Below are 25976 nucleotides of genomic sequence, written 5' to 3' on the forward strand. Positions count from 1 at the left end.
ATCCAAGAAAAAAGAGGTCATTGTTCCCCTCTATTCGACACTCATTAAACCCATTATAGAGTACAACGCCCCTTTTGGAATGTACCTCACAAGACATCTGCAGCAGCTGGAAAGGCCACTTAAGTACTTCATTAACAGGATTACTGGCCTCAACAGATGCCCTACACTGACCATTTAAAAACTCCAGCTTTACTCCATAGCATAGCACCTACTCCAAGGTGATCTCTGCCTAACATATAAAGCTATGTCAAACCCAAAGCTGTTGGACATGCTATACCTAAAGAAATCCCAATACCTCCGAGCTACACACTCTAAGGACCTAAACCTTGTCACTACAAGAAACAGGACATGCTGGAGGGATAGATTCCTATGCCAGATACTTCCTATACTCTGGAACAAGCTACCCATCTATGTCAAGCAAAGTCAAGAAAAATCTTGATGAGTGGATGGGAAAGAGGAAATACACTCCGGGGATCACTTCTGTGGATCTGCTCGACAGGGGCACAGGAAAATAACTTTCTTGGGTGGCATAAGCCAGGGAACCTTGTTGGCTAGGCTTACTTAGGCCCTAGGGCCAATAGCCTAGTACCTACCTATAAACCTATGAACCTTAAGGGTCTTCTCATAACTAGTACTTAAGTAAAACAGTAATGTTTAATGATTGTTTTCTGTTATATATACTTGTAAAATTGTTTGGGGATTTCAAACCAGGAGCCAACCTTCTGAAAAAAATGTTTGAAATGACATTAAATGTGAGTGTTTAGCATGTTCAGATTGTTTCCTTAGTCATCCGTTCATGACATAGAAGGTGTGCAGATACTTTAGTAGAAGGTGTGAACACCTAAGAAAAAAATGGGCCGGGAACTAGTGCATGCTATAAATCCTTCACATTGTTCATAGAGGGGACTTTACCAGTTATCACAAATTATTTGCCATCCAGTCTTTATTAAAGATAATGACCACTCCCAATACCATCAGTGTTACATTTGACCACAATTCTGCACAGAGACCTTGTAAAAGGTTAGTGTAGCACATGGAAGGATTGCATTATTGACTACTGGTCCTTTATGCTTCTGTATTGGCTAGTGATAATGCCTGCTGTCCCCTTTCCTTTATCTCTTACAATGACAGTTCTGTAACATACTCTTTCTTTCCTTTTTCTAGCTTTCTCTTTCTGGAATGGTTGCCTGACTTGTACTGACTTAGACTATAAATGCCATCTAGTTACTTTGTGCCTGAATGCCTTACGAAGCTTTCTAAAGCTAATGGCAGTGCCTTCCAGTTTGCAGCTACCAGGTTTTCTGCCAGCATTCCTAACTCAGTTCAATGGGTAATTGTTGACCAACATTCAGAAATACTGTGAGTATATCAACATGAACAAAACTCCTCCCTTCTCCACCTTTAACATAAAAGATGGGAGTGGCTTTATATACTCAATGCTTACCACTTCGAACCTCCCTGATGTAGCACATACTTTACAATATGCTCATCACTCCCTCAGCCTCTCTTTCTCTCATGTTTCTCTGCACAGACCCTGTATGACTTTTCTGCTCCTGTACTTGACTTTTTCTCCTAATATTAACCATTCTCGGCTATTTGTTTTATATAATCTTGTTTTCGTCTGTCCAATTGCATTAAATTTTTTTTTTTAGTGTGTCAGCCAGGGCAGAACCCTGCTCTTAATGGACCAAATTCAGTCTCAGACAGGAGACTTCAGAAACTATCATTATCTCATGCCCTACTTTACTATCAACTTTCTGGTACTGTTTCAACTGCCCCTTAAAGTAGTAAAATGTATATTTGTTTTTAAACCGATATGGCCTTCTGCTATTGTTCTAAGATTGCATCATATCTTGCACTCTGGATTCAGGTAACAGATTTAGTATGCCTGAGCCGATATGAAAATCAATATTATTTATGCATTAGCTGTTATTTTGGTGTGCAAAGTAAATCTGTAGCTCATATCATTATAATAGAGACCTGGATATTTCATTTAGCTAACACTGTGTAATGTGCGGGAGTGTGCTCAAGTCTGTTTTTCCTAAAAAAGGAACAGTCATGTTGTCCATTAAGGACACTAAATTAAAATTTAAATAAACAAACAAATACTTCAAAATGTTTTAAGGCACGGGCAGGAGGCTAACAATGTACATTTATTTTACAGATATAATCAGCAACAGAAAATAGAACCAATAAAAGAAGACAAACCAGGTATTTCCATTCATTTTATATTGCACAAAATGCAAATAATAATAAAAAAATATATATATATATATATATATATATATATATATATATATATATATATATATATATATATAAAATCATTACTGACAACATAATGGACAGAGTGTATTACATTCCTCTAACCCACTTTTATGCTGACAGACTTCTCTAACATCCAATCAGACCATTTGCTCCAGGGACACAGGATTTTGCCATCCCCAAGCTGTTTGAGAGCCCTACATCCCATGCATGACTATCCAGAAAGTATGATCAGATGTTCATCATGTTACCCTGCTGCAGCCATCACACTTGGGTTATCCTGTCGTCAGGTGGTCCCGCAGTCGGCCGGAATTCCAAAGTCTTGGTCTGGCGTCGGTTGCTGTCGCCTCTTCCCTGACGTCAGTGCACCAGGGGTATATACTGCACCAGGGTGAACACTCGAACATCTACATTTATGGTAGGTACAAAACTGTACTTTCTCTCCGTTCATGGCAAGAGTCAAGTGGCAGAGAGTGGACTAGCTTGCTGGTCCTAAGGAGTAGCCTACCCTATCCCCATTGAGAACACCTCCATCCTTTCAGCATAGCCTGCTATTGCCACCCCCCCTTTTGGAAGGATGTCTTTGTGTGGAGGATTCCCCGCAACTTTGCAGGTGCTAAATCACATGGCAGCACAGGCTCGGCTATTTCAGCCTCCACTAGTTATATTACCTGGCACTCCTGCGAGATGTCACCCTTGTTGAGAGATGATCTTTTAGAGTTGTACAGTATTTGAAAATACAAAGAATTTATCATTCAAATATTTACCTTTAACAACATTTATTTTACTGGGAATTTTGTAGGAGTGGGAAGGGGGGAACTGCATAGAGAAGCATCCCTTTCCATGAGATAGAAAAAGCATCTGTTGCCCTAGCTAGGGGGCTGGGTGCCCTGATACATAACAGTGGAAGTTGTCTGCTCAGAGGAGAGGCAAACAGATCTAATTGAGGTGTACTCCACTTGTGGACTATGTCCAGGAGCACATCCCTGTGTAGCATCCATTCGTGGGATTGTGACATGGACCTGCTCAAGGTGTCTGCTTGAGTATTCTGAGCTGAGGGAATATAGACTGCCTGCAAGGTGACTCCATGTCGGGCTGCCATTTCCCAGGCCTGGAGTGAAAGTCTGCATAGCAAGTAAGATTTGGTCCCCTCCTATTTGTTCAAATACCAGATAACTGTAGTGTTGTCTGTGAACAATTTTTTTTGGGGGGGGTCTTGCTTCATAATGTGTAGGAAAGCCCTCAGAGGAAGAATGATGACCCTCATTTCTCTGATGTTAATGTGCTCCCACTTGAAGGGGCCTGTCCATGTGTCTTTCACCTGCAAGATGACCATAGCAGCTCCCCAGTGCAGGTCTGAGGCATCTGTGTACATCTCCTGGACTAGGGTGAGGGGTTGCAGTGGAAGTCCTGGGTTGAGAGAGACTTGATCCAAGCACCAAAGGATCTCCTTACTTAGGCATGGTAGGAAAGGAATGTTGTGGTCCAAGGGGTGGGAGTGTTGGATCCATTTGGACCTTAGGTAACATTGGAGTTTTCTCATGTGGAGTCTTGCCAGTGGCAACATGGGTATAGTGGAGGCCATATGTCCTAGGAGTCTGAGATATTGTCTCAGTGTCATAGCAGTGGCATGGAGGACAGACAGCAGGCATTTCTTCAGGCTTTCTACCTTTTAGGGTGGAAGGAATGCCCTCATAACATGTCCTGATCCTACACCCCAGAAAAACTTGTTCCTTCGAGGGGTTTAGTTTGGACTTGGGGAAATTGTTGTTGAGCCTCAGGGACTGCAAGACAGAGAGGACTTTTTGGAGATGGATGTGTAGGGAAGTGGACCAACCTGCTTGGAGTAGGAGGTCATCCAGGTATGGAAAAATTTGAATCCCTTGCACCCTGCAATAGGCTACCACTGGAGCCAGACACTTGGTGAATACCCTTGGAGCAGTAGATAGTCCAAAGGGCAAGGAAGAGAACTGAAAATGTGAGGAACCCACAGAGAATCATAAATACTTCTTGTAGTTGGGCATTATGGGGATATGTAAATATGCATCTTTGATGTCCAAAGTGGCCAGAAATGCCAACAGGGGAAAAAGAGTCTGGAGTGTAAGCATGTGAAAAGTAGGTACTTGTAGAAAAAGGTTGAGGTGGGAGAGATCCAGGATGGGTGTCCATGGGCCATCTTCCCTTGGGACTAGGAAAAGTCTGAAGTAAAAGCCCTTTCCCTTCTCTGACAGAGGTACAGGTTGGATAGTCCCTTGAGAGAAGAGGCTGTCTAAGACTGTCTGGAAAAGGGGGAGCCAGTCCTTTGGTGGCTGTGGGATGCCTCTTAAGGAGGGAGGAATGATTCAAGTCATGAAGTAACCCTTTTCATTTATGTGAGATAATGCTTTGCCAGATGGGAGGACAGTAAGAGAGTCTTTGGGATAGGGGGATGGAATCCAGAGGGGGTGAAGGGGAAGGCCTGTCCTGAAACTGAGATTTCTGAACTGGAGTCTGAGCAGGCCTGGATGGTGGCTGCTCCTTCCTGGAGCTCTTTTTGCTCCTAGAATGAGGAGTGGGGGCAGAATGTTTCCTGATTAACTGTGTCTTGATGGGTTTATTCTTATGGAATTTAGGGAATGAAGACACAAACAAATGTTTTAAGTCTTGTAATTCCTTCCCCTTTCACTGAAGGGTTCTGAAAAGCACTGCCACTTTAGCCCCAAAAAGGGCAGAGTTGTCCAGGGGTGCATCCAGAAGTTTAGCCCTGATATCATCAGGAAGGGTTTGCAGTCTCAGCCAAGAGTACCTTCTAAGTACTGAGGCAAAAGCTGCAGATCTGGCCGAGGCCTCTGCAGCATCATAGCTGCATCTGACAGAGTCTCTTGTCACTTGAGAGGATAAGGAGATGAGGCTAGATATTTGAGACCTGCAACCAAAAGTTTAGAAACCTGTGTCAAAACGGCCAGGGAATATTTACACATGTGTCTCTGGTAGTTAACCACCCTAAAAATGGCAAAAGGTGACCAATGCGTTCCATGGTCTTACTGCCCTTAGAAGTGGGAAGGACAGAGGTGGATGGAAGTAATCTGGAGGGTTTGTGTGGAGAGACTGAAACAGTGACAGGGCATGCAACAGGCCATTTTATCAGAAATTTGGCCCCTTCTGGAACCCTATAAAACCTGTCAGGCCTTCTAGGGGCTGGTGGTTAGGATTCAGGGTTTATAGAGGCATCCAAAAAAGCTGGTAAGACTGGAGGGATGGCAGAACGTGAAGGGGTGTTCGTTTGTAAGAGTTCATAATATCTCTTTTGAACCTTGGACATTTCAGAGGAATCCCATTTAAAAAAAACTCTCTCATTTTAGAGATAGTTTCACCAAAGGCATGGTCCTCTCCTGGGGAGTCTGTCTAAGCACAGCCCTCCTCAGGGGAGGCATACCAAGAGGGGAAGGCATCTGAGACACAAAGGAAAGGGAGTCATCTGAAGAGGAATCTGAAGACTCCTCAGCTTCAAGAGGAAGAGGATCTTCAGTCTGAGGCCTAAGACTGATAACTGGAGGGGCAGCTGGAGGGGAAGCAGGAATAGAAGGCCTAATGGCCATGAAGGCATTAAATAAGCTTTGAAAGAAAGCTTGCCAATCAGGCATTTAAAGTGTTTTTGCTGCTGTCATTAGCTCATTCTTTCTAATACAGAGAGAACTTTTTGAGAAAGCCAACCCACTTAACTAAAATATATATATATATATATATATATATATATATATATATATATATATATATATATATATTTATAAAAATTCCAAGCTTGTTTTCTGCCTTTCCTGTAAGTAGTCTAATCCAGATACAGATTTGCTGTATCCAGGACTGTTTGTAAGCTTCTGTGCCCCAAGCCTTTCTGTGTTGGAGAGAAGCCTTCTAGCTTATCAGTGTGAGTGGTAAGCACTAGATAGCCTATCTACCACAAGAGTGGTTTCTGGCCCAGAAATTGTAGTTTATTGGCCATTTGGGCAGTTTTTCCATATCTTTCAACTTTCTGGTTTAAGAGCCTGCATTTGTGCTCGTTTCCACCTTTCCTGTAACTAATTTAGTCCAGATTTGCTGTATCCAGGACTGTTTGTAAGCTTCTGTGCCCCTAAGCCTTTCTGTGTTGGAGGGAAGCCTTCTAGCTTATCAGTGGGAGTGGTAAGCACTAGGTAGCCTATCTACAACAAGATCCAGATACAGATTCTTAGTTTTAGCACTTGAATTTGCTTATTTGTGATCAGCACTTGTTCAGAACTTGTAAACACTAAATAAGCTGCTAATTACTACAACACTCAACCTTCCTCATTACCTAGAGGAAAACAGTTTTGATACTTACTTTCCTCACTTGCTTAGAGAAAAACAGCTCTTGTAGTCACTTTCCTCACTTGTCTAGAGGAAAATATTTTTTTATTCAGGCATGTCCAAGGGTCAGCTCCCAGTGTTCTCTCATGTTTATCTAATTAATTTGGGCATCTTGGGGCAATGTAGAAATTGCCTCATGTACACAGACAACCCTCTCCTCCTACCACCCAACAGTACATCCTGTGAGAGATGCACTTATCTAGCCAAACTGGAAGTAAAGCTCTCTCCAACCAAGACTGAACTTGACATTCAAGAGGAGAAGGTAAACACTTGCACCACACCACACTCATCACATAGTCCCACTAAACCCACACCACTGAAATCCACACATAGAAACACAAAAACATTCGCGGAGGCTCTCAATAATAATCTGCTCAAGCAATAGAGACCTTCAAGGCAGAAACGCAGGCAACCTCCCACCACCAACACAACCCAAATGACACATAGCCCACAGACTCAGTGTGCCACTCAACCACAGCTCATAAGGCAAAACAACGTACCCAACACACTAGTCATAGATGACTCTATAGTCAGGCACACTGATGTCCCACTCTCCAGGCTAAACAAGGAGAAAATTACTTTTAGCTGCCTGTCAGGTGCCAGGATCTGCCACATAACCCACGCACTCAAGTCACTCCACAACAAGCACAAATATGACTCTGTGATTGCCCATGTTGGTGTGAATGACTGAGACGTACCTCCCTAGACTACATGAAAAGAGACATGGAAGAACTCTCCGATCTTGTAGCCCAGGCAGGTATGACCCTAGCCCTGAGTAGCATCCTGCCATCACCCAGAATGATACCGCAGTACAAGGACAAAATGATTGACTTCAACAATTGGCTAAGCTTCTGGTGTCATTCTAAAGGGATCCAGTATCTGTCTGCCTGTGATGACATGGTTGACAGACCACGATGCTTTGCCAGAGATGGCCTGCACCTGTCACCCCTAAGATTGCGGATACTGGCTAAGGCTCTTGCTTCCCCTATAGTGCCTTTTTTAGTCAAGGTTCAAATGACAAATTCACCACCATAACAGGAACAGGCAAGCAAAAACTGAGGCTAATGCTACTCAGTGCTAGAAGTCTAAATCTCAAAATACACTCACTCGAGGCACTCCTTAAAATGGAGAACATCAATGTCTGTGCAGTGACTGAGATCTGGTTCAAGGCTCCAGAGAGCACCCCTGCATTACCAGGCTATAACTCATACCACACTTTTCGGCCCTCTAACCTGGACCGGAACACCAAAGGTGGAGATATGTCCATATTCATTAAGGATATCCACACCTCCAGGCTAGTTGCTCAGCATAATGCAGCTGAGTTTATCCAAATGCAACTAACTCTGGGCAAAACTGCAATCCAAATTGTAGCCTGCTACAGACCCCGACCATGCCCCAGGATTCCCACTCCTCTTTTCTTGATATACTGGAAAATATTAGGGTTCAACCAAACACCCTAACATTGGGCGATTTCAACTACCCCACCATTAACTGGGAAAACTACTCATGTACCAACTCCTTCACTCAGCGCTTTCTGGAATTCATAAATTCCAATGCCCTGGATTAACTTATCCATACCCCCACCAGGGGCAACAATATCCTAGACCCAGTCATTACCAACATGAGTGACTGGTGTTCCACACCTAAAGTCAACTCCTTGTTGGTCAGATCTGACCATAAGCTAATCACCCTAGATATCCACCCCCACCCCCCATTAAGGAAACCATGGTAAAAAATATCTCCAAAGCCAACTTCCTGCTTCTTAAGACAGAAGTGGTGAACTTCATGACACCCATGCAGATGGACAGTGCAGTTATGACTGTTAAATCCTAAACAAATGCACTCTATAAGCACTTACACGAGTGCATGGATCGTGCTATCCCAAACAGCACCAAGATGCTATCCTCCAAAAAAAGGAAGCCAATCTGGTGGTCCCCTGCCATAAACAATCTCTACAACAGAAGGAAGAAATTGTTGCAAAAGAGAGTAAAATCCCATGAGTGGAAGAGCTCCCTGATCAGCCTCAGCAAGAAGCTGAGATCCCTGATGAGATTCTCCAAAGCCAGCTATGAAAATAAGATAGCCACTGATTCTAAGGATAACCACAAAGCATTCTATAGTTATGTCAAGAATCTCAATGGCAACACCCAGATCTGCTCTGAATTACAGCACAATGGCACAAAAATTACAGAACCAATTGATTTTACCAACATCCTGGCAGATAGGTTCAGTGCTAATTTACCTCCCTCTCACCCCCTAAAGGACCCGTATCTATACAGGAAGAATGCAGAGTCCCTGTAATCACAATTACACAGGTAAAAGCAGCACTCTCTAAAGCCAAAAGCACAGCATCCATGGGACCGGACAACCTCCCAGGCTGCATTTTACATGAACTTCAGAACGAACTGGCTCCCCACCAAAGCACCATGTTCAATCATAGCCTCATGTCAGGCTTTGTGCCCACTGAATGGCGCACAGCAACAGTTATCCCACTCCACAAAGGGGGAGCCACCACTGATCCTGGGAACTATCTCCCTATTAGCCTGACGAGCCTGGTCTGCAAGGCCATGGAACGTATCATCATGGAATTCATAAACAAAGACATTGGTAACCTCCAAACTCTGGACCCCATCCAGTTCAGGTTTGTTAAAGGCAGATCATGTCTCCTGAACCTGGTTGACTTCTTTGAGGCAGTCACCAAAGCCGTAGACGAGGGTAAGGTGGTTCACACAGCCTATCTTGACCTTGCCAAGGCTTTCAACACCATCCCCCATTCTGGAATTATAGCTAACCTCTCTAAACTAGGTATAAATCCCTATGTCACAAGATGGGTTGCCAATTGGCTCACTGACAGAACCCACACTGTAAAAGTTGCAGACTCCAAATCTGACTTCAAACCAGTGACAAGTAGAGTTCCACAGGGATCAGTCCTAGGACCTCTCCTGTTTGGTATCTACTTCCTCTGAAGTACAGGCTAACACAGAAGGCCTCTGGCTAACGAAGTTCACAGATGACTGGAAACTAGGAGCTATAGTCGAGTCCCCAAATGATGTGGACATCCTACAGAAGGGCCTCACTGAGACAGATGCCTGGTGCCAGAGCCATGGCCTCAAGCTCAATGCCAAAATGTGCATTGTTATCCCTTTGGTAAAAACTCTGTACCCATGAACTACCACATCTATGTCTTAGTCTTCTTAACACTGAATGTGTGATAAGAGACCTTGGGACCCAGGTGGACAGTAGTCTCTCCTTTGATAAACACACTGCCACAGTAGTCAGGAAATACTTCTCCATGGCACACCTCATCACAAAAGGGTTCTCATCCAGGAAAAAAGAGGTCATTGTTCCCCTCTACTCGACACTCATTAGACCCATTATAGAGTACAACGCCCCTTTTGGAATGTACCTCACAAGACATCTGCAGCAGCTGGAAAGGATTACTGGCCTCAAACAAATGCCCTACACTGATCGTCTCAAAAAACTCCAGCTTTACTCTGTAACATATTGCCTACTCTGAGGGGATCTCTGCCTAACATATAAAGCTATGTCAAACCCAGGGCTGTTGGACATGCTACACCTAAAGAAATCCCAATCCCTCTGGGCTACACGCAATAGGGACCTAAACCTTGTCACCACAATAAACAGGACTTGCTGGAGGGATAGATTCCTGTCCCAGAGACTTCCTATACTCTGGAACAAGCTACCCATCTATGTCAAGCAAAGTTCCTCATTAACACTCTTCAAGAAAAATCTTGATGAGTGGATGGGAAATAGGAAATACACCCCAGGGATCACTTCTGTGGCTCTGCTTGACAGGGGCACGGGAACTTAACTTTCTTGGGCTGGCGTAAGCCAGGGAACTTTGTTGGCTAGGCTTACTTAGGCCCTTGAACTGATTGCCTAGTACCTACCCATGAACCTATGAAAGCTCAAATCACTGAAAACTCATTTCACTGAATCACATTTCACTGAATGCAAGCACTGTTGGGCAAATAAAATGTATATGCCCTTTTCCCCACTGTAGTGCGATCCTGGAGTTGGCATATATAGTTGGGGCTGTGGGAGGTATATCCCCCACCTACTTAGCTTTTATATTTATGAATCTCATTTCACTGAAAATTAGAAGTTATGTACTCACCATAACGTTCCATCTGAGTAGGTGTATTCATTTGTCTGCAACCTGTGGGTTATGGATCCGATATCGGATCCGAACCGGCATGGTTTTCCAGCTATGGATCCAAGCTCTCAGCTCCTCCCCTCACCCATAATGCCCTGCTCTACCCTCATGACCTCAGATCGAGTTTGCCAAAGCAACAATACCCTAAAAAGGGCAACAAGGAATATGCAGGAAACTGAAAAGGCCAGGGGATAGAGGGGATGGTTGCAGACAATGAATACACCTACTCAGATGGAACGTTATGGTGAGTACATAACTTCTAAATCTGAAGTAGGATATTCATTTGTCTGCAACCTGTGGGACAGAGTCCCCAGCTACCTGAATCTTGGGCCATCATGGAAGGATATTCCGAGCACCGCGGAGCCAAAGGATGCTCTACCCCTAGATGCAAGATCCAACTTATAGTGGGAAATAAATGTATGAGATGAAGCCCACGTGGCTGCTGCACAAATATCATCTAGAGGAATCCTAGCCTTGAAGGCTGCCGAGGTAGATACTGACCGGGTTGAATGGGCATGAACACCCCCCGGTGCGGGCCTTCCTGACGCTTGATAAGCCAATAAAATGCACTGTGAAATCCAGCGGGACAGAGAAACTTTAGAGATTGGCTTGCCCAAATTGAATTTTGCAAAGGAAATAAACAGCTGGTCGGATTGCCTATGACCAGCTGTCCTGTTGAGATAAAATCTAAGTTGCCTGTGAACATCTAGTGAATGTAGCTTATATTCACCTTTGTTTTCATATTTAGGGAAGAAAACAGGGAGGTTAATGGATTGATTGATGTTTGCTTCAGAAGCGATTTTAGGAAGGAAGGACGGGTTGGTCCTGAGGGAGACACGGTCCGGATGAAATACCAAGTAAGGAGGTTTAGCTGATAAAGCTTGAAGTTCAGAAACTCTCTTGGCAGATGTAATGGCTACCAAAAAGGCTGTCTTGTAGGACAAGAATTTGAGATCCACCGTAGCCGCGGGCTCGAAAGGGGGAGCGGTCAAGGCCTGTAGGACCAAAGAAAGGTCCCAAGGAGGAACTGCTTGTTTTATAGGGGGCCTGAGAAGAAAAGTACCTTTAAGAAATGTTTTACACAATTTGGCTGACATAAGAGGAATAGACTCTTGACCAATGTGATAGTGAGAAATTGCCGCCAGTTGAACTTTGACTGTGGAACTGCTGGCACCATCATTAAAGAGAGAGGTTAGAAAGTCAAGCACTACAGAGAGAGGAACCGTGAAGGGATTCAGGCCTTGCCGCTCCGCCCACAGAGAAGCTTCCATTTCCTTCGTAAACCTTTCTAGTGGATGGTTTATGAGCCGCCACCAAAATAGCCTTTACCGTGAAGAAATACCGAGTCCTTATCAAGAGTGGAACTGGAGCAGCCAAGCGGTCAGCTTCAGGTTGTCCAGGTTCGGAGGAGGAATGCAGGATGGATGGGATATCAGATCCGGATGGGATCTAGAATCCAAGGAGGATTCACCGAGTGAGACCTTAGGAAGGGGAACCAGATCTGTCGAGGCCAGAATGGAGCAATGAGAATCATTCTGCAACCCACCCGAGAGGCTTTCTGAAGGACTTGCAGCATCAGAGGCAAGGGTGGATAGGCATACAGAAGACCGGGTGGCCAAGCATGCACCAGAGCGTCTCTTGGGGTACCTCCGGGAGGAGGTATTAGAGCGAAAAACTGTCGCACTTGGTGTTTGAGGGAGAAGCAAAAGATCGCATGAAGGGTTCCCCACCGTGCGAATATGCGTTCCGCTACTTGACAATTGAGAGACCACTGTAAGGGGTCAGAATGGTGCGACTGAGCTTGTCCGCTAGGATGTTGGACCGACCGGAATGTGCGTTGCTATGAGAAAGCGATTGGTGGAGATTGCCCATTCCCAAACTCTCATGGCCTCTCGACAAAGAGGGTAAGACCTTGTTCCCCTTGCTTGTTGATGTACCAGACAACAGACATGTTGTCCGTTTGAATTGCAATTGTTCCCAAGGGAAGAAAGTCCTGAAGTGCTAGCAACGCTAAGAGCACTGCTCTCATCTCTAGAACATTGATATGCAGAAAGGTCTCTGAATCGCTCCACGTGCCTTGGACTGTCCGGCCCAAAGTGCCCCCCCCCACCCGAGGCGGGAGGCGTCCGTGGTCACCCTGGCGAGAGGGGAGAAGCACAAAATGGGCGACCTGTGGAGATCCGGGAGTGGAGCCACCACAAGAGGGACCGCTTGCAAGCCTTGCTGATCGCTATGGGATGATGCATGGGGAGAGCAAGGTATGACCACTGTACTAAGAGCGTCCACTGAAGAATGCGCATATTGAGCCTGGCAAGAGGAAGAAGTGCTATAGCCGAAGCCATGGACCCTAGAGCCCTCAGGACCAACTCCGCTGGAACAGAACTTGAATGGAGAATGGCCCGCACCTGGAGCTGCAGATTTAGAACTCTGTCCGCAGTGAGGAAGGCTCAGAACTCCTTGTGTCTAGTCTGGCCCCTATGAAATCTAAGAGCTGTGTGGGCGCCAGGTTGGACTTCTTTGTATTTATTGTGATGCCCAGAAATGGGGCAAGATGGAGAAAGGAGTCTCGCCAAGAGAAGTAGATGCCTTGTTGGGGCGGTAAGAAGCCAGTCGTCCAGGTAGGGAAAGACCTGCACCCCTGAAGCCTCAGGTGGGCCGCTACCACTGCTAGTACTTTGGTGAACACCCTGGGGGCTGTGGTGAGACCAAAGGGAAGGACCCGAACTGGTAGTGACTGGCTCCCAGCCGAAGCGGAGAAACCTCCTGGAGCGCCTGTCCATCAGGATGTGGTAGTACGCCCTTGAGATCTATCGAGCACATCCAGTGATTTTCTCCCAGAAGGGGAGAATAGATTGCAGAGTGACCATTCGAATTTTTCTTTGGGGACTGCCAGATTCAAGAGAGAGGTCTAGGATTGGTCTTAGTTCCCCGTCTTTTGGCACTAAAAGAATCTGGAGTAGAACCCTGATCCGATCTGGTCTGGGGAACGGGCTGGATGGCTCTTTTCTTTAGCAGATGGCCAATTTCTGCCAAAGCGGCCTCCCGCTGACCGGGTGGTACGTCTGGGAGGGACTTCATCTTTGGAAGGTGAAGGAAAGGAATGCGATATCCCTGGATATGATTTGGAGAACCCAGCGGTCCGATGTTATGGACTCCCATGCCGCTAGGTGCCCGAACGCCCCGACTGCCTCCAGAGTAGAGCAGTCGGGCAACCCTCAGGGTTGCTGCGCGGCCGTTCAGAGAAAGGTTCCCTGGACCCGAAGTTTCTGGGAGCCCCTCTGCCTCTAGGGCGGCGTCCTCCCTGTCCTCCTCTGCCACGGAAGGACTGGTTGTCCGGAGCAGGCTGGGACTGCTGCGACTTCGGAACCACATCTTCTTCTGACCCTTTTGGTTCCTAGAATAGGGCCTCTGGGGTGCAGAGAAGCGGATTCGACGGCAGACAGCGTCTTCCGTCCTTCTCGCTCTGGGTCAACGTCGCGAACGGTCTTGCCAAACAGAGCAGAACCATCAAAGGCGTTCGCAACGACGCCTTGAAGGGCTCAGAAAAATGACGGAGCCAGGCCTGACGCCTAGTGACCAGTCCTGTCCCGCAGCTCTAGCGCCCTCCGTTGCATGGGAGAGTAGCCGCATAGAAGTATTTGTAACTGACCTAAGAGTGGCCATTTTGGTGGAGTGCAGAACTCTGTCCTCCTCCGAAATGGACTCAGGGGGGATGCAGCGTATTCCTTAATAAGATCTCGCTGCATCCGAATAACGTGTGCCAAATAGTTCAGCGCCCTTACCGAGAAGGTCGCCGAACTGAACATCCGCTTCCCCAAGCGGTCCATCATCCGAGACTCCTTGCTCGGTGGGTGGACTGAGGGACTCTCTTGAGCCAGTTCCCTCTTCGTGGCCGCCGCCATCAACATGGCATCTACAGGAGGCCCCTTACTCCAATGGGTCCGGTCGGATGGCGGGCTAAGGATCCTATCCGGTCTTTTGGGAATTGGCTCCACGGTGTCCGGTTCCTTCCACGCCCTGGTGGTAATAAGGTCCACCAGGGGTCGGCAGGGGACACCCAAGAGGTAGATGGGCCCGTTTCAAATGCCTCCAAGAACACGGACTCGTCCGAGGAAGACTTGGGGGCAGACCACCCCCCCCCTTATACGGAGCATTTCCATGATGTCTCCAAAGGAGACATCCTCGGGTGACCGTGGGAGCCTTCCCTTCCTCCAAGTCCGTGTCTTCAGTGAGAGACTCGGGAGTCAATGTGCCTCCTTTGCGTATGCTGAGGGCCTCCTCTGGGGGCTGTCAGAGGAGTCCTCAAGCAGCAATTTGCTCCAGAGGAGCAACTTGGGGCACAGAAACGGGCTGTCCCAGGGGCCGGATGGTGGAAGCCTGGCCCAGTGCAGAGGGAGCGGGACGGAGCCGGCAAGTGCCGGGGTCCGGAGACCCTCAACAGAGCCCTCTCCACTACATCAAAGGCGAAGGGAGCCGACCTCGACCAAAGGATCCGACAATCGGCTCCCCTCGATCCGAAGAGTGGATCGAGCCGGCGCAAGCACTCGGATCCGAAGGGACAGTGCGCCCGACACAGACGGCGCCAAGGAGCACTGATCCCCGGATCCAAGCTCGGATCCAGGCTCCGAGATCGGGTCCGGCACTCGAGGGCAGGGTCGGGTCCGGTACCAAGTACTATCGGCTCCGACCTTCCCGGCGCCGGCTGCTCGGCTCCAGCTGCTCGAACCCGGATAGCGGGTCGGAGAAGGAGCAATAGGCTTAAAAGGGTGTTGAGCTCCCCGAGGGGAGGCAAGAGCACTCCCATCTGCATCTGGGCCTGGATGAACCTTCTCATCATCCGGTCCAGATCAGCATCAGAAAGGCTATGGGTAGATCTCGAAGAGGCTACCGAGGTAGGCCTGGAGTGCCTCCTCGATAGCCTCGACGGAGATCGGGTCTCCTCCTCCTCAGGACCCGTGAAAAGCACACAGGGGACCGGAGCCGAGAAGGAGGAGACCTAACCGACGGAGCCGGGAGAAGCTTGGCTGGCGGGGCCGAAACAGAGGTCTCGCCCGCCGCTTGTGGTGCTTCTCCTCCGTCTTTTAGCAGCATCCCTCTCCTCTCCAGAAGCGGGAGTTTGAGTCCCAGGAGCAGGAGGGGTGCCACAGGGGAACAACTGCAGCCGCAGGGTCCCGGGGAGCGGAGGCCGGAGCCGAGTCTGGCGGTAAAAGACCCGCCAAGACCAGCTTGGACCTCCGCTCCCTCAGTGCCCTGGGGTTGAACCCTGCACAAATGGAACAACCAGATGTGAGGTGTTCAACCCCAAGACACTTAACACACCGAGTGTGGCCATCAGCCGGAGAGAGCTTATGGCCACACTCGGAGCATTTCGAAAATATAGAATCTGAAGTAGGATATTCATTTGTCTGCAACCTGTGGGTTATGGATCCGATATCGGATCCGAACCGGCATGGTTTTCCAGCTATGGATCCAAGCTCTCAGCTCCTCCCCTCACCCATAATGCCCTGCTCTACCCTCATGACCCCAGATCTCGTTTGCCGCGCTGGTGACTGGATTTGGGTACATAGCTCTCAGCTAAGTGAACTCTTTTTCTTGTAAAAAAACAGAGAATTTTTTGGTTTTTGACTGAATTTGTGTGAAAGTTTAGGTTTCCCTTTATTATAGTGTATTTTGAGTTTATTTTAAGTTAAAGTAAGTAATTTTTATTCCCTCCCTCGCTGTTGCGTAGAGTGTGTGTGTAGGCCTGTGTGTCTTTTGTTTTAAGTTACTTTCTGTAACTTTTGCTGGATTATAGATTATGGCTGACCAGCCTAAATCTATATTTTCGAATGCTCGAGTGTGGCCATAAGCTCTCCGGCTGATGGCCACACTCGGTGTGTTAGTGTCTTGGGGTTGAACACCTCACATCTGGTTGTTCCATTTGTGCAGGGTTCAACCCCAGGGCACTGAGGAGCGGAGGTCCAAGCTGGTCTTGGCGGGTCTTTACCGCCAGACTCGGCTCCGCCTCCGCCTCCTTCAGGGACTCCTGCGGCTGCAGTTGTTCCCCTGTGGCACCCCTCCTGCTCCTGGGACTCAAACTCCCGCTTCTGGAGAGGAGAGGGATGCTGCTAAAAGACCGGAGGGAGAAGCACCACAAGCGGGGCCGAGACCTCTGTTTCGCCCCGCCAGCCAAGCGGCTTCTCCCGCCCGTTGTCGGTTAGGTCTCCTCCTTCGCTCCGTCCCCTGTGTGCTTTTCACCGGGTCCTGAGGAGGAGGAGACCCGATCTCCGTCGAGGCTATCGAGGAGGCACTCCAGGCCTACCTCGTAGCCTCTTCGAGATCTACCCATAGCCTTTCTGATGCTGATCTGGACCGGATGATGAGAAGGTTCATCCAGGCCCAGATGCAGATGGGAGTGCTCTTGCCTCCGGGGAGCTCAACACCCTTTTTAAGCCTATTGCTCCTTCTCCGACCCGCTATCCGGGTTCGGAGCAGCTGGAGCTGAGCAGCTTCGAGCCGGGGAAGGTCGGAGCCGATAGTACTTGGTACTGGACCCGACCCTGCCCTCGAGTGCCGGACCCGATCTCTCGGAGCCTGGATCCGAGCTTCAGATCCGGGGATCAGTGCTCCTTCGCGCCGTCTGTGTCGGAGCGCACTGTCCTTCGATCCGAGTGCTTCCGCCGCTCCGATCCACTCTTCGGATCCGAGGGAGCCGATTGTCGGATCCTTTGGTCGAGGTCGGCTCCTTCGCCTTTGATGTAGTGGAGAGGGCTCTGTTGAGGGTCTCCGACCCCGGCACTTGCTTCGCCCGCCCCGCTCCCTCTGCACTGGGCCAGGCTTCCACCATCCGCCCCTGGGACAGCCCGCTTCTGTGCCCCAAGTTGCTCCTCTGAGCAAATTGCTGCTTGCGAGGACTCCTCTGACAGCCCCCAGAGGAGGCCCTCGCAAGCATACGCAAAAGGAGGCACATTGACTCCCAGTCTCTCACTGAAGACACGGACTTGGAGGAAGGGAAGGCTCCCCACGGTCACCTCGAGGATGTCTCCTTTGGAGACATCATGGAAATGCTCCGTGATAAGGGGTGGTCTGCCCCAAGTCTTCCTCGGACGAGTCCGTGTTCTTGGAGGCATTTGAAACGGGCCCGTTTACCTCTTGGGTGTCCCCTGCCGACCCCTGGTGGACCTTATTACCACCAGGGCGTGGAAGGAACCGGACACCGTGGAGCCAATTCCCAAAAGACCGGATAGGATCCTTAGCCCGCCATCCGACCGACCCATTGGAGTAAGGGGCCTCCTGTAGATGCCATGTTGATGGCGGCGCCACGAAGAGGAACTGGCTCAAGAGAGTCCTCAGTCCACCCACCGAGCAAGGAGTCTCGATGATGGACCGCTTGGGGAAGCGGATGTTCAGTTCGGCGACCTTCTCGTAAGGGCTGAACTATTTGGCACACGCTATTCGGATGCAGCGAGATCTTATTAAGGAATACGCTGCATCCCTCTGAGTCCATTTCGAGGAGGACAGAGTTCTGCACTCCACCAAAATGGCCACTCTTAGGTCAGTTACAAATACTTCTGCGGCTACTCTCCCATGCAACGGAGGGCGCCGCTAGAGCTGCGGGACAGGACTGGTCACTAGACGCCAGGCCTGGCTCCGCGATTTTTCTGAGCCCTTCAAGGCCGCTTTAACGCCCCTTTGATGGTTCTGCTCTGTTTGGCAAGACCGCTCATGAGACGTTGACCCAGAGCGAGAAGGACGGAAGACGCTGTCTGCCGTCGAATCCGCTTCTCTGCACCCCAGAGGCCCTATTCTAGGAACCAAAAGGGTCAGAAGAAGATGTGGTTCCGAAGTCGCAGCAGTCCCAGCCTGCTCCGACAACCAGTCCTTCCGTGGCAGAGGAGGACAGGGAGGACGCGCCCTAGAGGCAGAGGGGCTCCCAGAAACTTCGGGTCCAGGGAACCTTTCTCTGAACGCCCGCAGCAACCCTGAGGTTGCCCGACTGCTCTACTCTGGAGGCAGTCGGGGACGCTGGGCACCTAGCGGCATGGGAGTCCATAACATCGGACCGCTGGGTTCTCCAAATCATATCCAGGGATATCGCATTCCTTTCCTTCACCTTCCAAAGATGAAGTCCCTCCCAGACGTACCACCCGGTCAACGGGAGGCCGCTGGCAGAAATTGGCCATCTGCTAAAGAAAAGAGCCATCCAGCCCGCTCCCCAGACCAGATCGGATCAGGGTTCTACTCCAGATTCTTTTAGTGCCAAAAAGACGGGGAACTAAGACCAATCCTAGACCTCTCTCTTGAATCTGGCAGTCCCCAAAGAAAAATTCAATGGTCACTCTGCAATCTATTCTCCCCTTCTGGGAGAAAATCACTGGATGTGCTCGATAGATCTCAAGGACGCTGACTACCACATCCTGATGGACAGGCGCCCAGGAGGTTTCTCCGCTTCGGCTGGGAGCCAGTCACTACCAGTTCGGGTCCTTCCCTTTGGTCTCACCACAGCCCCCAGGGTGTTCACCAAAGTACTAGCAGTGGTAGCGCCCACCTGAGGCTTCAGGGGTGCAGGTCTTTCCCTACCTGGATGACTGGCTTCACCCCAACAAGGCATCTACTTCTCTTGGCGAGACTCCTTTCTCCATCTTGCCCCATTTCTGGGCATCACAATAAATACAAAGAAGTCCAACCTGGCCACACAGCTCTTAGATTTCATAGGGGCCAGACTAGACACAAGGAGTTTACGAGCCTTCCTCACTGCGGACAGAGTTCTAAATCTGCAGCTCCAGGTGCGGGCCATTCTCCATTCAAGTTCTGTTCCAGCGGAGTTGGTCCTGAGGGCTCTAGGGTCCATGGCTTCGCTATAGCACTTCTTCCTCTTGCCAGGCTCAATATGCATTCTTCAGTGGACGCTCTTAGTACAGTGGTCATACCTTGCTCTCCCATGCATCATCCCATAGCGATCAGCAAGGCTTGCAAGCGGTCCCTCTTGTGGTGGCTCCACTCCCGGATCTCCACGAAGGTCGCCCATTTTGTGCTTCTCCCTCTCGCCACGGTGACCACGGACGCCTCCGCCTCGGGTGGGGCACTTTGGGCGGACAGTCCAAGGCACGTGGAACGATTCAGAGACCTTTCTGCATATCAATGTTCTAGAGATGAGAGCAGTGCTCTTAGCGTTGCTAGCACTTCAGGACTTTCTTCCCTTGGGAACAATTGCAATTCAATCGACAACATGTCTGTTGTCTGGTACATCAACAAGCAAGGGGAACAAGGTCTTACCCTCTTTGTCGAGAGGCCATGAGAGTTTGGGAATGGGCAATCTCCACCAATCGCTTTCTCATAGCAACGCATTCCGGTCGGTCCAACATCCTAGCGGACAAGCTCAGTCGCACCATTCTGACCCCTTACGAGTGGTCTCTCAATTGTCAAGTAGCGAACGCATATTCGCATGGTGGGGAACCCTTCATGCGATCTTTTGCTTCTCCCTCAAACACCAAGTGCGACAGTTTTTCGCTCTAATACCTCCTCCCGGAGGTACCCCAAGAGACGCTCTGGTGCATGCTTGGCCACCCGGTCTTCTGTATGCCTATCCACCCTTGCCTCTGATGCTGCAAGTCCTTCAGAAAGCCTCTCGGGTGGGTTGCAGAATGATTCTCATTGCTCCATTCTGGCCTCGACAGATCTGGTTCCCCTTCCTAAGGTCTCACTCGGTGAATCCTCCTTGGATTCTAGATCCCATCCCGGATCTGATATCCCATCCATCCTGCATTCCTCCTCCGAACCTGGACAACCTGAAGCTGACCGCTTGGCTGCTCCAGTTCCACTCTTGATAAGGACTCCGGTATTTCTTCACCGGTAAAGGCTATTTTGGTGGCGGCTCATAAACCATCCACTAGAAAGGTTTACCAAGCAAATGGAAACGTTTCTCTGTGTGGGCGGAGCGGCAAGGCCTGAATCCCTTCACGGTTCCTCTCCCTGTAGTGCTTGACTTTCTAACCTCTCTCTTTAATGATGGTGCCAGCAGTTCCACAGTCAAAGTTCAACTGGCGGCAATTTCTCACTATCACATTGGTCAAGAGTCTATTCCTCTTATGTCAGCCAAATTGTGTAAAACATTTCTTAAAGGTACTTTTCTTCTCAGGCCCCCTATAAAACAAGCAGTTCCTCCTTGGGACCTTTCTTTGGTCCTACAGGCCTTGACTCCCCTTTCGAGCCCGGCTACGGTGGATCTCAAATTCTTGTCCTACAAGACAGCCTTTTGGTAGCCATTACATCTGCCAAGAGAGTTTCTGAACTTCAAGCTTTATCAGCTAAACCTCCTTACTTGGTATTTCATCCGGACCGTGTCTCCCTCAGGACCAACCCGTCCTTCCTTCCTAAAACCGCTTCTGAAGCAAACATCAATCAATCCATTAACCTCCCTGTTTTCTTCCTAAATATGAAAACAAAGGTGAATATAAGCTACATTCACTAGATGTTCACAGGCAACTTAGATTTTATCTCAACAGGACAGCTGGTCATAGGCAATCCGACCAGCTGTTTATTTCCTTTGCAAAATTCAATTTGGGCAAGCCAATCTCTAAAGTTTCTCTGTCCCGCTGGATTTCACAGTGCATTTTATTGGCTTATCAAGCCAGGAAGGCCGCACCGGGGTGTTCATGGCCATTCAACCCGGTCAGTATCTACCTCGGCAGCCTTCAAGGCTAGGATTCCTCTAGATGATATTTGTGCAGCAGCCACGTGGGCTTCATCTCATACATTTATTTCCCACTATAAGTTGGATCTTGCATCTAGGGGTAGAGCATCCTTTGGCTCATGGTGCTCGAATATCCTTCCATGATGGCCCAAGATTCAGGTAGCTGGGGACTCTGTCCCACAGGTTGCAGACAAATGAATATCCTACTTCAGATTTAGAAGTTATGTACTCACCATAACGTTCCATCTGAGTAGGTGTATTCATTTGTCTGCAACCATCCCGCCCTCCTATCCCCCTGGCCTTTTCAGTTTCCTGCATATTCCTTGTTGCCCTTTTTAGGGTATTGTTGCTTTGGCAAACTCGATCTGAGGTCATGAGGGTAGAGCAGGGCATTATGGGTGAGGGGAGGAGCTGAGAGCTTGGATCCATAGCTGGAAAACCATGCCGGTTCGGATCCGATATCGGATCCATAACCCACAGGTTGCAGACAAATGAATACACCTACTCAGATGGAACGTTATGGTGAGTACATAACTTCTAATTTAGGCTGGTCAGCCATAATCTATAATCCAGCAAAAGTTACAGAAAGTAACTTAAAACAAAAAGACACACAGGCCTACACACACACTCTACGCAACAGCGAGGGGAGGGAATAAAAAATTACTTACTTTAACTTAAAATAAACTCAAAATACACTATAATAAAGGGAAACCTAAACTTTCACACAAATTCAGTCAAAAACCAAAAAATTCTCTGTTTTTTTACAAGAAAAAGAGTTCACTTAGCTGAGAGCTATGTACCCAAATCCAGTCACCAGCGCGGCAAACGAGATCTGAGGTCATGAGGGTAGAGCAGGGCATTATGGGTGAGGGGAGGAGCTGAGAGCTTGGATCCATAGCTGGAAAACCATGCCAGTTCGGATCCGATATCGGATCCATAACCCACAGGTTGCAGACAAATGAATATCCTACTTCAGATCTAACATTATAAAACCAAAAGTAGGTGGGGACTATGCCCCCCACACCTCCCTAACTATATATACTAACTCCAGGATCGCACTACAGTGGAGAAAAGGGCATATATGTTTTATTTGCCCAATGGTATTTGCATTCAGTGAAATGTGATTCAGTGAAATGAGTTTTCAGTGATTTGAGCTTTCAGCGATTTGGTGTGAGTGCTTTGAAATTCAGTGAAATGAGTTTTCATTGACTCAAAGTAGACCCATATAGTCATATGCTTTATATATATATATATATATATATATATATATATATATATATATATATATATATATATGTATGTGTATAGATATATATATATATATATATATATATATATATGTGTCTGTGTGTATATATATATATATATATATACATACATATATATATATATATATATACACACACACACACACACACACACATCCCATCTATCTATATATGTATGTATGTATGAATGTGTGAATATATATATGTATAGATATATATATATATATAAATATATATATGTATATATATATATATATATATATATATATATATATATATATATACACACATGCACACACACACACACACATATATATATATATATATATATATATATATATATATATATATATATTCAAAAGGAACTTAGAGACCTATAGAAAAAGAACAGGCCACACACGGTTATGATTTAAGCTCTGTCATTAGCTCATTTATTGAACATCAAACTTCTTCAGAAATCTGCATTCCATCTAAATCAACAGAATAAATAGGCATAAAGACATTTGATAGGAGGCCAGGGGAGTTAGAGGGGGCTGTCCTTGATTGCCTGTTCCATTTAAGTACACACTTAATGTTGATGTTCCCATTGAGCCCTGGGGGTCATGTCTGCTCTCAAATAGGTCTACCATTTGAGCTCTCTAACCTCCAGGAGTGGGTCAGTGTCTCCTGAAAGAAGTGGAAACCTTTTCTAGCACTAGAAATTTGAATCCTGTAAATTGGTGATATATGGTGCATTGTTTTGCGATGGCATTGGGCATGTACCATCTGTGGATTGCCTGATAGTGCTCTTTAATTCTATCATTCAGCTTACATGTGGTCTTCCCTACACAGAAGGACTCACACTTGGTGCAGATACCTAGGTAGACTATATTGGTGGTGAGGCAGTTATAGTTATCTCGGAAGTAGATGGGGGTTTTAAGGAACTCCAGGGTGATGCTGCTGCCTGGGGCTATGTGTTTGCAGTAGCAGTGCCCACAGGGGTATGTGCCAGGTGGGTCACTGGTTGGGGTTGTTCCGGTTCTGCTGGCTGTTTCCAGAAGAGTTTTCAGGGATCTTGTTTTGTTATAGCAGAAGGTAGGCTGAGACCCTAGGGCTTTGTATAGCTCGGGGTTACTTTGGGTAATGCTCCAGTTATTTTGAAGGATGTTTCTGATTTCCTTAGCATCTGTTGAGATGGGCAGAGGGAATCTGGGATGGTTGTTTTCATTTTTATTTTTTGACAGGGTGGCTCTCGAAACCATGTTTAAGAATGGGGAAGTGGTGGGAGTATGTGTGTTCTGCCATATGTAAAAGGCAATCGGTTACTAAGGTTGGAGGATAGTGCCTCTGAATGAAGAGGCTTTTTAAGACCTCATATTCTTTGAAAAAGACTTCATCTTCACTGATTAGGCAGCTCAACCTGATGAACTGCCTGTTGACAATATTTCTCTTCATAAAGGGCAGGTGTTGGCTGCCATATTCTAGGCAGTTGTTCCTAAATGTGGCTTTACTATGAATGGAGGAGGAGAAACCACATGTTTCATTAATGGCAAGAGTAATGTCTAGGAAATTGGCTTTTTTGTCCATGTTTGAGACAGTGATATATACATATACATGTATATTGGAATATTAAAGGAGCTGAGACCACATGACTTTATAAAAATAAAGCAGTTTGGTGTATATAAATGAAAATAAGACAGGTTATTCCACGAAAAAAATAAACCTGTGTGGATTAATTAAATGTACAGCAAGTACATTTAACTCACCCTTATAATGGGGACCATTCTCTGGATTCCTCTGGTATGAACAGTTTCTATCTTCTTTGTGAAGGTCTTCCTTCACTGTTGACAATCTCTCCATAGCTGGAGCTGCTGTTCTGGGCATCCAGTCCCGTTTCCACATAGAGTAAGTGTTCAGTGACTGGGCTTCTCTTGGCCTTCTTTTTATCTTACATTAGCTTATTAAATAAGCCTGCTCTTAGTAATGCATTCAAATAGCCTTCTCTTTTTAAAGAAACAGGTACAGCTTAACAGAATTTACAATGAAAATTATTAACACTCCTACAGACATTATTCACACAAATATTTCCATATTTTGGATCACTTGTGCTCTCTTAAAATGTGAGAACCACCAGGATATGCTATTTTATAGATATATATAGATATAGAGAAGTAAATGTAGTTTGTTCCGTCAAATGTTGCTTTCATAAATCAAACTGGTGTGTTTTTAGCCGTACATCAGTGTAGTCAACTGTAAAGTTTGCATAATGTGATTTTCTCACTGAGTTTTTGGATTTGTTTTGTATTAAGATAAGTAGTTTTTGTATTAGAGGTGGGAGTGTGTGGTGGGTTAGGGTTAGAGTAAGGGCTAGATAAGGTGATATATTTAGTTTTGTGCATGTTTAATGTTGCATATGTATCAGGCCAAGTGTCTCATGTAGTCGTATTGTTAAGGAAAGGGGTGTCTATACAGTTAACGTGTAAGGTTAAGGTCAAGGGCAGGATTAGGGTTAGCAGAGGGGCTTCTTGGAATTAGTATGCATGAATAAGGTGGAGATCCCTGTCTTACTTGTACATGCCAACCCTAACCCTGACCTTAATCCTAACCCTACACATTAACTTACAAAAACACTTTCAACATTTTCTCTAACAGTATGAATATTCAGAAAAATTTGATCTAGTGGTGCTGGGTTTTTTTTTAGTTTAAGGATTCGTGGATTGCAAAAGGAGAGTGTTTGTTTTCCTTTTGCAATCAGTATAATTTCAGCAGTTTTTGCGGTTGATAGGAATGGGTTTCAACTTAATGAGTATCAATTTTTCTGCAAGTCGATGTACAGAAATATACCTCTCTACACACACACACACACACACACACACACACACACACACACTATTTTTTGAAGTCGGCAATATATAAAACATTCTATCAAACTATGTATTACAGTCAGTTTTCAGACAGTGCATATATCTGAATGGTTTCTTCAACAGTCTTCCACATTAAGACAAGTTTTCTTGTTGGGAATGCTATCTTTCTTTTGAGACACTTCTTGCTGCAGTCCAGGGTTTGATTCCCTTGATCTCCTTTTGTCTTCTTCGTGCCTCCTGACTAGATTAACCAAACAATGGTCTTACATCACCCTTGAAAAGAGGCATGTGCCTAATGGCTTTACCCAATTAACAAATGATTATAATACAATTAATATTTGGTTTACCCAATTAATGTTATTGTGTCTTTCAGCTTTTCCCGGTTAGGG

The 25976-nt window shown here is 46.9% G+C and overlaps 1 protein-coding gene across 4 annotated transcripts in view; it reads left to right on the forward strand.

Annotated features, from left to right (window-relative positions):
- Window positions 1-25976, forward strand: part of TBATA (thymus, brain and testes associated) — a 692576-nt gene that overhangs the window by 658801 nt on the left and 7799 nt on the right. For all 4 annotated transcript variants that reach the window (XM_044056960.1, XM_044056961.1, XM_044056963.1 and 1 more), the window contains one exon: window positions 2165-2211. In XM_044056960.1, the coding sequence (XP_043912895.1) occupies window positions 2165-2211 (47 nt within the window). The remainder of the gene's footprint in view (window positions 1-2164; window positions 2212-25976) is intronic.

This window comes from Protopterus annectens, chromosome 14.part0 (assembly GCF_019279795.1).
Source record: "Protopterus annectens isolate FY-2018-M chromosome 14.part0, PAN1.0, whole genome shotgun sequence".
Taxonomy (NCBI): domain Eukaryota; kingdom Metazoa; phylum Chordata; order Ceratodontiformes; family Protopteridae; genus Protopterus; species Protopterus annectens.